Genomic DNA, 15,415 nt, shown 5'->3' on the forward strand with positions numbered 1-15,415 from the left:
CAACATTCTAGGGCCGAGCTAAAGGCTTTAGAAGACCTTGGTGTATCCACATTGTTGTAAATATTCATTTTAATTCCCTTATTACATTATTACATTGTGGTCACTGTTTTTGCTGCTGCTGTGTGTTCATTGTTTTAGGTGCTGGGGATGAAAAGAAAGAGAGCCTTGTGTATACTGTCAATTGATCTACAACTCAGTCAGTATATAACCAGCTGGCATTACTGGCTTTTGGAGGAAAAGGATATGCTGTTTTCTTCTCATATACATTTACAGCAAGGGGTATATTGCCCAACAGTTAACTCTTGAAGAACTAAACGTATAAACAGATAATCAAATAAAATGCTATCACTAATTCTAACAAGGGTTTTAAAACAAGGCACTTCACATCCGTGTGCATTGTTCCGTGCGAATAAAATTACACCTGTCACAAAGTAAGTCTGAGATAGTGCCCTGCGGCTCAGCATGAATCACAAGCCCTTCATGATTACCTGGCAGCTTTGCTCTCACACCACTTCCTTTGGGTGCAACAAAGAAGCTTTTCCTGTGTGCCATTATCTCTAATAACAGTCCTTATTTATAATAGTCAATACTGTGGAAGACTGAGATTAGACTGTTATTAGTACACATGAGGTATACCTTTTATATTCATAAGTTTTCCCTTGACTGAAAGTTCTGCTTCTCCTGCATTCTTCCGGTGCATGTGCCAGAAGCACCTTATTACCCCGGAGGCTCCAGACTACCCCCTCCTTCATACTTTGCTCTAAGCACTTCTCCCACATCGCTGTCCTTGAGTTGTGTCTGTAAGAAGAAACCCCCCCTCCCCTACTCACACTCAAATCATCATTAACACAGTGACAACATGTGAGAGACCCCCCCTCCCGTACATACACATACATACACTGAGGAAATTCAACTCAATTTAATTTAATGGCCCGGTCCTCAACATCGCCCATTTTAAATAACAAATTTGTCACCATATATACTTCAGAGAAGCCAGATAGAAATCCAAGGTCAACTCTATCTCCTTCTCAAGATGGGAAAATTTGCTAGAGAAGCTCCCAGAACTCAGGGAAACACCTTGCATGCTGACAGGTGGGCACACAAGAATCTAGAGGCCATGCTCTCAAACCTTCCCCTGTGTATCTCTTACACTAATTCCTCAAATATCCTTTATTAGTAAAATAGTGAATGCAAAATGTTTCTTCTTTATCAGTATTTACTATTACAGAATTACTTATTAAGTAGTTAATAAAATTATTAAAGAGTATTCACTAATATTACTTAGTCACTAATTATGAAAGTATCTTATGGACTTTGTGTGCCATGTTAGCAAATTACTGAGTTCCCAGGAAGTGGTCATGGAAACCTTCTGACACATACTTAGTGGTCAGGAGACTCTGATGTTTGATTCACATCTGAAGTGGGTTCATTCTTTGCGAATGAGATCTGGGCATCCAATGCTATTCTGAAGTAGCATCAAAAATGAACATGTTGATGTCCAAAGACCTGGAAACTTGGTTGGTAGGAACAGAAAACCCTTCACATTCAGAATCTGAAGTGTTGAGAATGGAAACAGACCATGAGAAACACAGTCCTGGAGAATTAGATGGCACAGCTTTTCAAGCACTTTTCCAGTGTTAATTAGCAGTCCTATAATTTAGTGAGTTGACATGTTAGCTGACTCTTCATCTGCTCCATCTCTTTACAGCAGTCAGGCACTGTATTGAGAAAGAACTATCTTTCTCTTAGCTTGTACATTCACTCCAGCACTTAACCTCTCCAACATCTGGATATCCTTCCTGCTAGCTCTCTTGATGGATTTGTGTTCATGCTTATTCTCACATGGCCCCTCTTTGCTGACAATTCAAATGTTCTTTGTTACAGCTTCTGTAAACCAACTTTTTTATATGCTTGAATATCAATGAAACCATCCAAATCCTCTTTGCTTTACAATCTAGATAAATCTACTTAAGTTTTCCCTTGTAAGTCTTATTTAAAGACACTTTACTACACTGTCTTTCAAGTTTTAGAGAGAGATAATTCCTTCCATCTAGAATTAAAGTTCCCTAACATCTTTGCAGAGCTTAGATGCCTTGGATGAAAGGCATTAGAATGTGAAGCACATGCTGATTGTTGCCATTTGGACGCATAGAGTTGGAAGGTGTTGAAACAGAAACCTGATCTATGGAGATAGTAGACTACGCTTAACAGATCAATTGAATGTTATACTTACATGACAAGAAAGCTAATTCAGTTATCTACTGAAATGTTGCATTTGCCCCTTTTATTAGACTTCACTTTTAGCTCAGAAAGGATTTAAGGCAGCTTAGTCTGTAGTTTAGTGCTGCAAAATTCCATACCCTTAAGTTTTCAACTATGAATTTTTCTTTGCTTAATTGCTTCATGCCACTCTTCTGATCAATTCTCCATTATAAGTATTTTGAAATACATAGAATACTTTTTGACATTTTATAGATACAAGATAAAGTCTAAAATATGCTTTCTAGATACAACTAATCTTACCTGGACACTAAGTGGAGCCATAACCTCAACTCTAGAAACCTCATGTAAATGCCTTTTTGAAATAAATCCCATAGTGTTTTTTAAAACGTCCCACGGAAGAAAAATCTGCAGATTTATGAACATGTTTCCAGATGTTTACTGTGATGACTTGAATGGCAATGGCCCCCATGGGAGCATATATTAGAATACATGGCCCCCAGTTGGTGGAACTGGTGAGAAAGGGTTAGTAGTTATGTCCTTAAAGTAGGAGGTATCATGAGGGTGTTCTCTGAGGCTTCAAAAGCCTATCTCCACCCCAAGTGCATGTTTTCTCTTGCCCTCTCTCTCTCTCTCTCTCTCTCTCTCTCTCTCTCTCTCATCTATCTATCAATTTATCTCCCTCCTTCCTGGTTATAATCAAGATGAGAACCCCCGATGTGACAGCATGCACAAGACCTGCACAGATTTACACTAAACAACATCCCAGCACTGAGACAATAACATGGACACAAAGTTCCACACCTAACCAAGAAGCTATCTGCAACTGATACCTCTGGGAAAGGAAAAAGCAGTTTTCTCCCATGGAATAACACTGGGTATAACAACACTCCAGGGCAGATCTCATGCCTTAAAAATATCTGGCCAACACAAAATGGACTCAATGTTGGTGGCATGCTTTTTGTTTGGTTGTACGTGTGTGTTTATTTTTGCTTTTTCTTGTTTTGAGGGGGTGGTTGACAAAACATGAAGTTGGATGGATAGGGAGAAGGATAGGATTTGGGAAGAAAAAGGGATATGATCAAAAAAGTTGTTCCTGATGTCATCCATTTGCTTCTCCATCATGAATTTGAACCCAAATAAAAGCTTTCTTTTCTAAGTTGCCTTGATCGTGGCGTTTTATCACAACAACTATAGAAACCTAAGACAACTAGTAATTCTGAATAACTAAATTTCATATTAGCCAGATTTATCAAAGTCATGCTTTTCTACTAGTAGTATACTTTTAGTAACTAAAGTAAGTTCTACCCAAATACAAATGATTATCTTACAACATTCCCTCAGAATAGTAGCTATGCTTTAACAAAAATGAAAGTCAAGGAGTAAGAATGTCTGTTGCTCTAACATATGAAAACAGCAGCATAGCTGGGCGTGGTGGCATGCTATAAGCCAAGAACTATAGAGGCTGAGGCAGGAGGTTTAATAATTGTCAAAAACAAACAATCAAGTAAACAAAAGATGCAGTAAAATCAAAATAATGCAGAGTTGACATTAGTACACAGAAGTAAAGTAACATGACATGTACTAACTCATTTGAAAGATGTAACTCCAAAGTTCACAGATTACAGAGAAAACTCAGCCATAAGATTTTGTTTTAAGTATGACAACTACAAAATGACAAGAGAAACCAAAATCAAAGCATATTAAAGCATGAAAGTAATTTATCTGAAGCAGCACATAGATACTCTGTGTCTGGCCTTATTTCACACTTATGCCACATGATGGATTCCACACTAACATAATCGTGAGTTTTAACTTTTTTTGCTTTCAAAAGCAATAATTTTACAGCAAGAATGGACAGTTTCTCAGCTATATACACTTGGAAAGTACGTCTAAAGCCCAAGATGAACTGACAAATTGTTTGTCATATCTTTAATTCTAAGTAAACTGTTATTGCCTACAAATAAAGTTTATGAAGACTTACCTTCAATATGACAAGTAGCTTAAAACTAAACTTTTTATTAAGAAAAATAGCCTGGATCTTCATTTGTGTATGTTCTACTCCTGTTAACATGAATAAAGACATAGTAAATAGCACCCCACATGGCCTCTGCATTAGCTCCTATCCCCAGATTCCTTCCATGTTTGAGTAACCATCCTGACTTCCTCCAACAATGGACCATGATGTGGAAGTGTAAACCAAATAAACTCTTTCCTCCCTGCGCTGCTTTTGGTCATGGTGTTTCATTGCATCAGTAGAAATCCCAATTAAGACACACCCCAAGGCCTCTCTAATGGATTGCTGATGAGTCTGCTACGTGTTGCTGAGAGAAAGTCAGTAGTCTGTTATACCTCAACATCCCCAATTTTGATTTATGTTTCTTTTAAAAAGTATTTTGGGCACTCTGCTCTCATTTCAAGCACATTATTTTAAGAAGGCAATAGGGTTGGTATTTTCCCTCAACTCTTGAACATTTCAGAGTGTTCTTTAATAAGACAGACAAATTAACCAGATCATAAATTCTTGGATCCAATCTTTCCTTCCAAAAGTATATGTATCTTTCCCACTATTGGGCCAATTGCAACTCTTAGCTTCAGCTAGCAGAAAACATTATGGACTAACTTTAAAGAAATTAATTGCAAGTACATGTTTTATTTGTTTTTAAGATCAAAAGGAAACTTGTTAACAAATAAAAATCAAGAAAGACAGAGAAACTCAGCCAGCTAACACTCAGATTGATGGTGAAAGGTCACTGGGACATTGGTTTATGATAGCAATGAATTCTGTATCCCATGGTGTTGCCAAGAGTAAAAGCAAGAGTCAGTGTCCCCACTGGGACATATGAATCTGACTACTAGCCTGCTAGGGGATCTGGAATGTAGTATCTAATCTCACTTGTAGAAAACAAGATAAAAATCAGTCCTCCTAAACTTAAGGGAAGTATTCTGACCCTAAGGGAAATGCATGAAAGATACCGATTGCAATTATCTTCTAGCCTGTAATGTATTTGATAAGCCCTCTGGTTACAATGTGTTGACATAGTTTGCCTGTTAACGGAAGTTTTGATTCACACCAGCAACAGATTTCAGCCAGGATGTGTCTAAATGAAGCTCTCACTCACTTTATGGTCTGCTTGAATTGGTCACCCTGGACAATATTCCCCCAAGATAGTTTTCATCAACTCTTTAAATTATTTCTTTGGTTTCAATTGATTGTGTTTCTTCAACAGATATAAATCTTAGATGAGATTTCCATTTTAAAGAAAGTCTTATTACTAAATATTAAAGTATTAAGTATTTATCTCAGCACTTCAATTTTTTTCAACTTTATCCACTTTATCCCAAATTTTATTTTTATGTAGTGTTAATGACAAGGTCAGATTTTCCTTTATATTATTGTATCTTTTTTGTTTGTCTGTTTTTGAGACAAGGTCTCTCTATACAGCCCTGGCTGTCCTAGAACTCACTATGTAAATCAGGCTGGCCTCAAACTCACAGAGATCCACCTACCTCTGCCTCCTGAGTGCTGGGATTAAAGGCATGCGTCATGATGACTGACCAGGTTGTCTACTTTTTTAATTGAAACCTAATATTTATTCATCTTGTGAGGTATGTTATGGTAATTTAAGACATAAACAATATATAATAACCAAATCAGGATAAAAAACATTTTATTCTCTTCAAACATTAATCATTTTATATGATTGGAGTTTCATACTCATAATCATTTTGAAATTTATCAGGAGTTATCTTAATGGACAGATATCTTATTATACTTAAGAAAATCCAGAAGTAATTCTGCCAGGCTTACTATGTTTTGGTAGCCCTTATAAAACTTCATTTCATCTCCCATGTTCACACACAATATTCCTCTTCCCAGTTTCTAATGAGCACTGTTGAATTCATTTAATCTATGAGACTGACTTAGTCCACAAAAGAGTGGAAGTATTCTTTGTGTCCATCTCATTTCACTTAACATAGTGACTTCCAGTTCTATCTGGTTACTACAAATAATGGGTTTCACTCTTTTGATGGTTGAATAATGGTCCATTGTGTGTCTATATGACACATGTTCCTTATCTATTCATCACCATATTTTATCTATTGTGAATAATTGTGCAGTAAATATGGAAGAATCTTTATGAGATTTTATTTCTATGGAACATATTCACTAGTGGAATTACTGGGTCTTTTAGCATTCTACTTTTAATTTTTGGAGGAGTCTCAATATGTCTCAGTATGGTTTTTCATAATAGACATACTAGTTTACATTCCTACCAACAGTCCATGAGAGATCTCCTTTTTCCTTGTCTGTTGGGGGATATTCTATCACACTGTGAACCATGAGTTGAATTTATGTTGATTAGATAAAAATGAACCTTGGATCTGGAGACTGAGTTAGCAACGAGTTGACAGAAAGTAATCATAGAGCATAAGAGGGCAACTGAGAGACAGAGAGACAGAGACACAGGAAGTAGTAGGGAGGGATTTGGAGTGGGGCAGCATTTTTCTGGTTGGGCAGAGCGGAAACAAGGTCTTTCAGAGACACTAGCAAGGAGAAAGGGTTAGGTAGTTGCTACTCAGTCTCACTAAGCTCACAGGTTTTCACCCCAGCCTTTGACTCAGGAGTCTTACTTATCAATAGCAGAGGTTTAGTTAAAGCTACCTTTAGATATAGCAACAAGGCCAGTGCCTGCAATAACAAATTCCTACCAGGTTGCAGCAACTGAGTGGCTACGTGGGGTAGTTGTTTCTGGTTTTGGTTAGGTAGGGTATTTTGTTTGTTATTCAGTTTTGGTATTAATATTGAGTTTCTTTATATATTCTGGATAACAATCCCTTGTCATATGAGTTATTTAAAAATATTTTGTAGGTAACCTCTGAACTTCATTTCTTTTACAAGCTACTTAGTTTAATGCAATCATATTGTCTATTTTTACTTTTGCTGCCTGTGTCTTTGTGCTCCTGTCTACAAACACTGTCCACCCCAATGTCTTGAAATGTCTCTTTTTTTGTAATAATTCATACATGGTTTTAACATTTAGATCTTTAATTAATGTTGAGTTGGTTTCTGTACATGGTGGAAGGAAGGAAACTATTTTCATTCTGCACCTGCATGATTTTGCCAACACCGTTTACTGAAGAGACTGTCTCTTTTAACATGTGTTTTTACAGCCTTTGTCAAATATCTGCTGGTGGTTTAAAAATGGTTGCATTTCTTGGTTCTTACACCATAGTATTTGTATGTATTTTCATGCCAGAGCTCTGCTATTTTAGTTTCTCAAGCTCTGTAGTATGTTTTATAGTCAAATATTGTATTAACTCCAGTCTTTGTTTTGTTTTCTGGATGAAAATCTTTGGCTATTCTGGACCTTTTGTGGTTATATGTGAAATTAAGACTTCTTTTTTTATTTCTGTGAATGACATAATTGGCATTTTGATGAAAACTGCATTGCGTAGCCTTGCCATATGCATAATATTAGTTCCACTAATCCATGAACATGGGGTATCTTTTTCTTCTTCTTCTTTTTCTTATGTGTGTGTATGTCTGTGTTCCATAATTTCTTTTATCAATATTTTGGGTTTTTTTAAGTTTTTTTGTTAAATATATTCCTAAATATTTTTGTAGCTCTTGTAAATGATTTTTTTCTTAATTTCATTCTCATTTTATAATCCTACTCTGAGGGATTTTAAATAAAGAACTAATACTAAATTTCAGAAGCCCTTTAACATTTACTTTATCTGAAAGCATCAGAGTGTTGAGATGACTTGGGAGCTCTAAGAACTCAACTGCTGAGTGAATGGAATCAGATTATCTTCAGGGTTATCATTGTGTAGAAGTTCACTGAACCCTTTATAAAAGCAGCTTATCCCTAAAGGCATTGCCAGATTCACTAACAATAAATGTACCTTACAATTGTAGAAGATACCTCAAGGACCACAGAAAACAAGATGCAGAGCATATTGCATAATCTTACTACAGTTTCTGTTTTCTGTCTTTAACAATACTTTAAGTTTTGAAATGGTTGTTCTTTAACATAAGCTTTCTAAAAAGTTGTCTGGGAGTTTTACTGCAGGTATGTTATGGCATTGTTTCTAATACCATAACCAAATAGCCAAACACCTTTCTGATGTACTCAGTCTCCCACATCTATGCAGGCAGCAATCAGATTTTCCAACTTAATGGTGAAAAAAATACCATTTACTCATTATTTTAAGACTTTCAGAGAGCCTATAGGCACTTAGAGGCCAACAATACTACTCACAGAGAAACTGTTGAACAGTTTCGGGTCTTCATATAATGGCTCTCAACAACAATTAAGAGTAGTTTTTAAACTAAATTACTAACACACCCATTTTTAGTGATCTGAACACTTAGTCTATGCAGTTTTGGCTTTCAATGAATGTCCTTGTGATTGCAAGCTCATGAGTGTGTGTAAGAAAAATAACATTAAAGACACATCTGAATAAACTGCAACAAAATTTCACCAATATAACAATTATCATAAGCTGTATTTAAAATTTATTGGTAGTGGTCTGGGAGGTAGCTCAGTCAGTACAGTATGTGTTTCACAAGTCTGGGGAACTGATCTTGGTCTCTAGGGACCTTGTTAAAAAAAAGTCAGGCCTGAGGGATTGGGCTTATAATGCCAGCACTGGAAATGTGGAGAAAGGAGGATACCTACAGCTCACTGACTAGACAGCCAACCACACTGAGTTCCAGGCAAGAGAGAGACCCTGACATAGATGATCTTCTACTTTGTGGTTCATCCTTGCAAATTAGCCAGGTTGACACCTCTACCTTATTAAACTTTCTGTCTGGCCAGGGATATAGGATTTCACCGCCTAAGGTCCAACTGTCCATCCCTCAAGTTACTTATGTAGGACTATTACACCAACTCCCAAGGCCATCACCCTAGATAGGAAACATCTAATCCAGTTGCCTTCAATTCCCAGGACCAAGAACAAATTTTATCCTTCATGGCTTCTTATGACCTTGAATTCCTTCTTTCCCTCTCTATAAGGTGGCCCTTGGCCCTTCACAGAAACATCTCCTGGTGACCATTGCCAAGGCCTTTTGTAAGCTCAACAGGCTCTCCTCCAGGCCCTGGCCCTACATCTTCTGGAATCAACTTGCCTCTTCTCTTCTCTATGAAAAAGAAGGGATATGTCTTCAGGGCCTTCCTTTGCTTATCAAAAAAATAAGATCATAAAAATAGTCAATAAATACTTTTTAAAAGTTTTCAACATCCTTAGGAAAACAAAAATAGAAAATACCCTGAGACCCCAGTTCATCCTAGTTCATATGGCTGCCGTCAAGAAAACTAATGACAACAAAAGAAATTTAGGATGTGGAGAAAGAGAAATCCTTAGTCACTGCTGATAGGAATACACCTTGTACAGCCACTAAGGAAACCAGTAGGGAGGTTCCTCAAGGAACTAAAAACAGAACTACCCTGTAATCTAAGTATAGTGCTCCTGGTCATGTGACCAAAGAATTCTAAGTGAGTATAGCACTAAAATGCTTGCATACCCATGTTAACTGCTGCACAATAACCAAAAAAAAAAAAAAAATGTAATCAGTCCACAGGTTGTTTGAAGATGAATGGATATGAAAACAAATGACTTAGAAACACAAAGAAATTTTATTCACCTATGAAGAAAATAAAAAAAAAATGAATTGAACTGGAGATTATGTCAAAATAAAATTAGCCAAATGAAAGAAGACATGTTACATGTTTTCTCATATGTGAGATTAGATTTTAATTACATATATATCTATATTTAGATAGAGAGATAGTCAAAAGAGAAGAGAGACTGTAAGGTGGAGAGAAAGATCTAAAGAGGGGGGTGATGGAATGTATGTGTCATGAAAGCAGAAGAAATCTACATTTAGGAGGAGGTCTGAAAACAGGAAAAAAAGGGGGATTGGAGAGGGCACTTTGGTGCATATAAGATATATATGAAAATTGTTCTGAAACTGTTCTAGCCAGAATTTGTGTCTGTGCTAGGTCCTCAGCACATATGTAATGGTCATTGTCTTACTGTTTGGTGGGGGACTCCTGACATTGGGAATGGGGCTGTCTCTGACTTTTTTGCTTGCTCTTGAAATCCCTTTCCTCCTACCAGGTTGCCTCACCCAGCCTTGACATAAGGGTTTGTGCCTAGTCTTACTGTATCTTGTTATGCAATGTTCAGTTGATGTCCCTGGAAGGTCTGCTCTTTTCTAGGGGGAGATGGGTCAGGAGTGGATACAGGGGAGAGAGAAAGTGGGAGACTGGGAGGAGTGGAGGGAGGGGATTACTGTATGAAAGAAGAATAAATACATTAAAAAATATTCAAGTAAGCAAACAACAAGTAAATGAAGATAGGATGAACTAATGAGCTCCACCATGGGGGCCACTTCCGATAAACAACTAAAATAAAATGTACTGGTAACATTTATTAAATTTAATGTAAAATCAAAAGCTTAAATTAGTTATATATATGTTAGTACAACCTTTAAATGAAGACCAAATCAGGAAAACAAAAGAAATCCACTTGAGGATTGTTGAGGACCATTTGACCATGAGAACATCAAGCTTGTCTGACATCCACACAGTGGATGAGAACTTGATAACATCAAAACACCCATGACAAATTATATGTTTTCTTAAAATATACATCTTCATCCAGCAGGCACAGTTATGATTTCAGTAAAGCTACCTCTTTTTTAGAGTTATTTTCATTTCTAGTTCAGTCATGTTTAAACAACTGAACATCCCAAGCATACTTTCATCCAAAGATAATTGTTTGGGTAAATAAGTTACTTTTTTTTTTTTTTTTTTTTGGTTTTGGTTTTTGGTTTTTTGAGACAGAGGTACTCTGTAGCTTTGGAGCCTGTCCTGGAACTAGCTCTGTAGACCAGGCTGGCTATGAACTCAGAGATCTGCCTGTCTCTGCCTCTGCCTCCCAAGTGCTGGGATTAAAGGCATGCACCACCAATGCCCAGCTGCTATGCTACGTAACTCTTACACGGCACACTTAGAAAGAGAGAAAGTGAAGAAGGAAGATGGAACCATAGAGCAGAGGTTGCTAGAAGGATAGTACCTTGTACTATGAGGAAAACTGAAGCTGCTGCTGATCCACCTTCGTTGGAAACCAAACAACGGTATTCCCCAGCATCACCAATTTTCACACTCCCCAGCTCCAGTGAGAGGTTGGCCAAGGTCCTAATTCTTGCTGAGTCTGCTAGTCGGACATCTCTGCCATTCCTCTGCCATGTTAGATTGTATTCCACAGCACTGATGACAAGACATGCCAAAATTGCTCTTTCTCCAGGAGTGACTGTAACATTGTTAGGCACTTGGATGATCGGAGGGGGCTCTGTGTGAAATCAGAAGACTCAAATCAGTAGACCTAAAATCAAGTTTGCTCTCTTACACGTGTGGTTTTAAAATGGTGTATATATAAATGTGTGTTTAAAAGTCCATCAGGAAGGTTTCAGTAGTAACAGAAATTATTGACTAATGCCTATGGGCTTATGGAAAGAAGCAGGGGTTTTTTTTTGTTTTGTTTTTGTTTTTTGTTTGTTTTGTTTTTCATTTTTTTGATGAAAGTAGCATCTATGGATTGTTTAAATTTAAAAACAGATACTAAGTAATTTAAAGAACATAGCACACAACAGAGGATAGACATGGCAAGATACAACACCATCACCTTTTAGATGGGTTGCATTTTAGTAAGAAGAAAAAGTACAACAGTAGAGTAAGACAAACCCTCTCCTAGTAGAGATGAGAAGCAATTTCATCTTTGGAGGTGGAGTGAATTGTAGGGAGAGACTTTAAGAGCACCAGGCTGTCTGTTGAAGTATTGTGCCTTCTAGAAATGACAGAGAAACCACACCCATGATACCTCACCAATATGGCTGCCTAGACAAGACCTGAACAATGATGATACCAACAGATATTTTAATGTGGAAGGGGGCATCTCACTGGGTCCCATCCCTAGAAAAAGAACTGTAGAGGAATAACGACTGACCATTGAAGAGTTGGCCTCCCCACAGTGACGAGTCTCCTAATTGGTTACCTAGTATAAAGCAGTCAACCCTGAAATCATATACAGCTTTCGAACACTATGTTTCTCTTATTAGTTGATGAATAAATGCTGATTGACCAGTAGCCAGGCAAGCAGTACAGGCAGGGCTACTAGACTAGGAGAATTCTGAGAAGAGGAAGGCAGAGAGGAGCTGCCAGAGAGAACACCATATAACTACCAGGAAGATAGGATGCTGGCAGCATTCTCAGGTAAGCCAATACATGGAGATACTTAGATTGATAGAAATGGGTTAATAATTAAGAGAGAACTAGCCAATAAGAAGCCTGAACCACTGGCAAAACAGTTTATAATTAATATAAGCCTCTGTATATTTATTTTGGGGGGAAAGGGCTGCGGGATCTGGAGGGAAGAAACTGTCTACATTCAGGATGTAAAACAAGAAACTTAGACCAGATCAGAAGAGTACCGCCATCCTTAATGCCCATGAGACTGGGCTGCTTAGTTAATCAGCACCTGATTCTACAATTTGGATAAATAATGACAGTATTATGGCTGAGCATGACCTTAACCTAAGCAATGGGAAACTGAGAGGTAGGTGAAGGTAAATGGTAAGTCTGCTAAGCAATACCTCCCCTGAGAGAAATGCCCACTCTTTCTTTCAATCCCCAAGGAGCCCTGTTAGTTACTCCTACTTTTTAAAGTTATTGTCCTTACCATTGATGCTTTCACGAGTGACTAAGTGGAAAGAATTCCTGGAAATTGGCTTGGGGACAGTCCAGCTCCTTAGTTATGCCACTGACTAGCTGGCACAGAGGACTACTAGTAGGACATGTGCAACGGAGGCAACAGGAAGTTACTGGCACCACCAAGCCAGCTTTGTAACAGTCAGCTCACATGCCCCTACTGGCATCTCCCAGTTACTTAGCAAGATGCCTGAAACAACTCGCTCAAGCCTCCTTCCCTCCCTTCCTTCTCTTAATTAACATTGCTGGGAAGACTACTCAAGTGCTCAAGTGTTTGCTTTCCCAGAAGCTGAGGAATGTTGACACAATTCCAGGGCTTTTCATAATTCTGGAGATGAAAAAAATAAATAGTTTGTGATGTATGTCAACCCGCTAAGTTATTTCAGAAGGCAATCTTTATTTTCCTAAGAGTAAGAGAATACAAATGGTTTCACTGAAAGAACACGCCTGCCTGATTTACATCCCCTCTTCCCAAGTTAAGCTTGGACACAATCAAACCTGGGATTCTAAGCCATCGTCTAATTAAAATGTTTCTTCTGCCTTAAATTATCTCAGGAAATGCACACTGAAAGCAGATACAGGCTCTGTTGCAGCTTCAGCAGCCATGACACTAGGCTAGGGTCAGACTAGGATACCATTAAGTACAGGAGGACAGTGCAGGACAGGCAAGGAATAATTCAGTTAAGATAAAATTCAGGCTGTGGATTTAGCTCAGGGGCAGAGCAATAGCTTAGTGCTTGCCTATATGAGACCTTGGGTTCAATCCCCAGTATATATAAAAAAGTATACTAAAATTATAACTGGTTTGATCCTGTCATTAATTATATATCATAGCCTCTTCTCCATAATTATTCTGGAAAATCAAAGGGCAATACTTTTAATATCATATTTTACCCTATAAAATATTATGTACTGTGTCTCCCATCTATTCACAGGAATTTGCTATCTGAATGCAAAATCAGTGATATCACATTTGTCCTTTACACTACGTCCTATCCAGCAAAGCTCTGTGGCCCTAGACAGCTTTCAATTTCATCATGGTCTTCAATATGGAGGTCAGGATTTATTCACAAATGTACTGTGATTGATTACATGTGTCAACATGTATGGAAAGGGAATAGATCAATTCTTTAAACCCTATTTTCTCTAAGGGCAATTTCATGCGGTTATTGAACTGGCTTGAACAAGAATGTCTGCCAGAGGCTCACACATTAGAAAACTTGGTACTCACTTGCTGATCCTGTTTTAGGAGACTGAGGAGGTCTGAGCTTGTTGGAGGGAATGTGTCATTAGGAGTGGGCTTTGAGAGTTAAAACCCTCCTGTCTGTCATTTCAGGTTTGCTCTCTGCTGTGTGCTTACAGGCTCCCTGGTCTGCCACCACTCGTGCCTCTTGTGGATAAACTTGGGTAAACTTAGGAGTCTATCAGCATCACTTCCATAGGGACACTCATCGAGTTACCTGATACATCAAAAAACGTCTGTGCCCGTCCAGTCCCTGCAGTGCTCACAGCAATGCATTCATAGACACCTTCATCAGACAACATGACCTTTTGGAAGTCCCAGTTCACACTAGCAGATTCTCTGGGCACAGGGAAAGAAAAGGTGTTTAGTGACTGTCACACAAGAGAAAACTGAAAGCAAAAATCAATGACTTGTTTTTAGAGAACTTGTTCCAATGAACATCGCAAAAAAAAAGGCAGTTGTGAAAACTGCAGATTAAGCTTTAACTTAATATGGCACACCTTTTATATTTTAAACAGAATTCTGCTGCTCTATTCTGAGCAAAAATATATAAGAGACAATAAGCTGTAGGCAGGAAAATTTATCTTTAGGGAATTTTTTTTTCCTAGCTATATAAAGAAAACTTGAGTTGACAAACACTGGTGAAATTTCTCCCTTTCCCCTGTACTTTCCAGTTTAGAGTTGAGAATTCTGATCAAACCAATGATACAAGGTAATTTACAAATGTGAGAGTAAGACAGCAGCTTTTTACTTAAAGAAAATATATTTTCCTTCACTTTCTTAAGTAAGTCACACCTAGAGGTATATATTATATCTTATTTAACCTATACATAAAATAAATGATGTGAAAATTGAAAAAAAATATATTAGTTCTCTATACAAACTCATGCATACATCCATTTAACAAATATTAATTAATTCACTGCTAAAATTATTCCTCAAATTCTGGGACAGTCTAAAAAGTAGATATTTAATTATTGTTTTAAAAAGTCCAAAATGTACAAAAGTAGACCTTATCCCTTAAAATATATTTTAAGTATAAATATTTGACATTTCTCTATATTCTATGCTATCCATGATCTTTTATGGAAGATACATGTAAAGTATAAAGAGCTCCATTTTGAACAGCTTCCTGAGCTCCAATTTCATGTTCAGCCCTGGTACAGGGTTT

The 15,415-nt window shown here is 37.5% G+C and overlaps 1 protein-coding gene across 1 annotated transcript in view; it reads right to left on the reverse strand.

The window, feature by feature from the left end:
- Positions 1-15,415, reverse strand: part of Hmcn1 (hemicentin 1) — a 429,789-nt gene that overhangs the window by 219,028 nt on the left and 195,346 nt on the right. Inside the window, exons 10-11 of the mRNA XM_051185954.1 lie at positions 14,462-14,583; positions 11,311-11,586 (exon numbers count right to left, since the gene is read on the reverse strand). Coding sequence (XP_051041911.1) covers positions 11,311-11,586; positions 14,462-14,583 — 398 coding nt within the window. The remainder of the gene's footprint in view (positions 1-11,310; positions 11,587-14,461; positions 14,584-15,415) is intronic.

Source organism: Phodopus roborovskii, unplaced genomic scaffold, assembly GCF_943737965.1.
Source record: "Phodopus roborovskii unplaced genomic scaffold, PHOROB, whole genome shotgun sequence".
Lineage (NCBI taxonomy): Eukaryota > Metazoa > Chordata > Mammalia > Rodentia > Cricetidae > Phodopus > Phodopus roborovskii.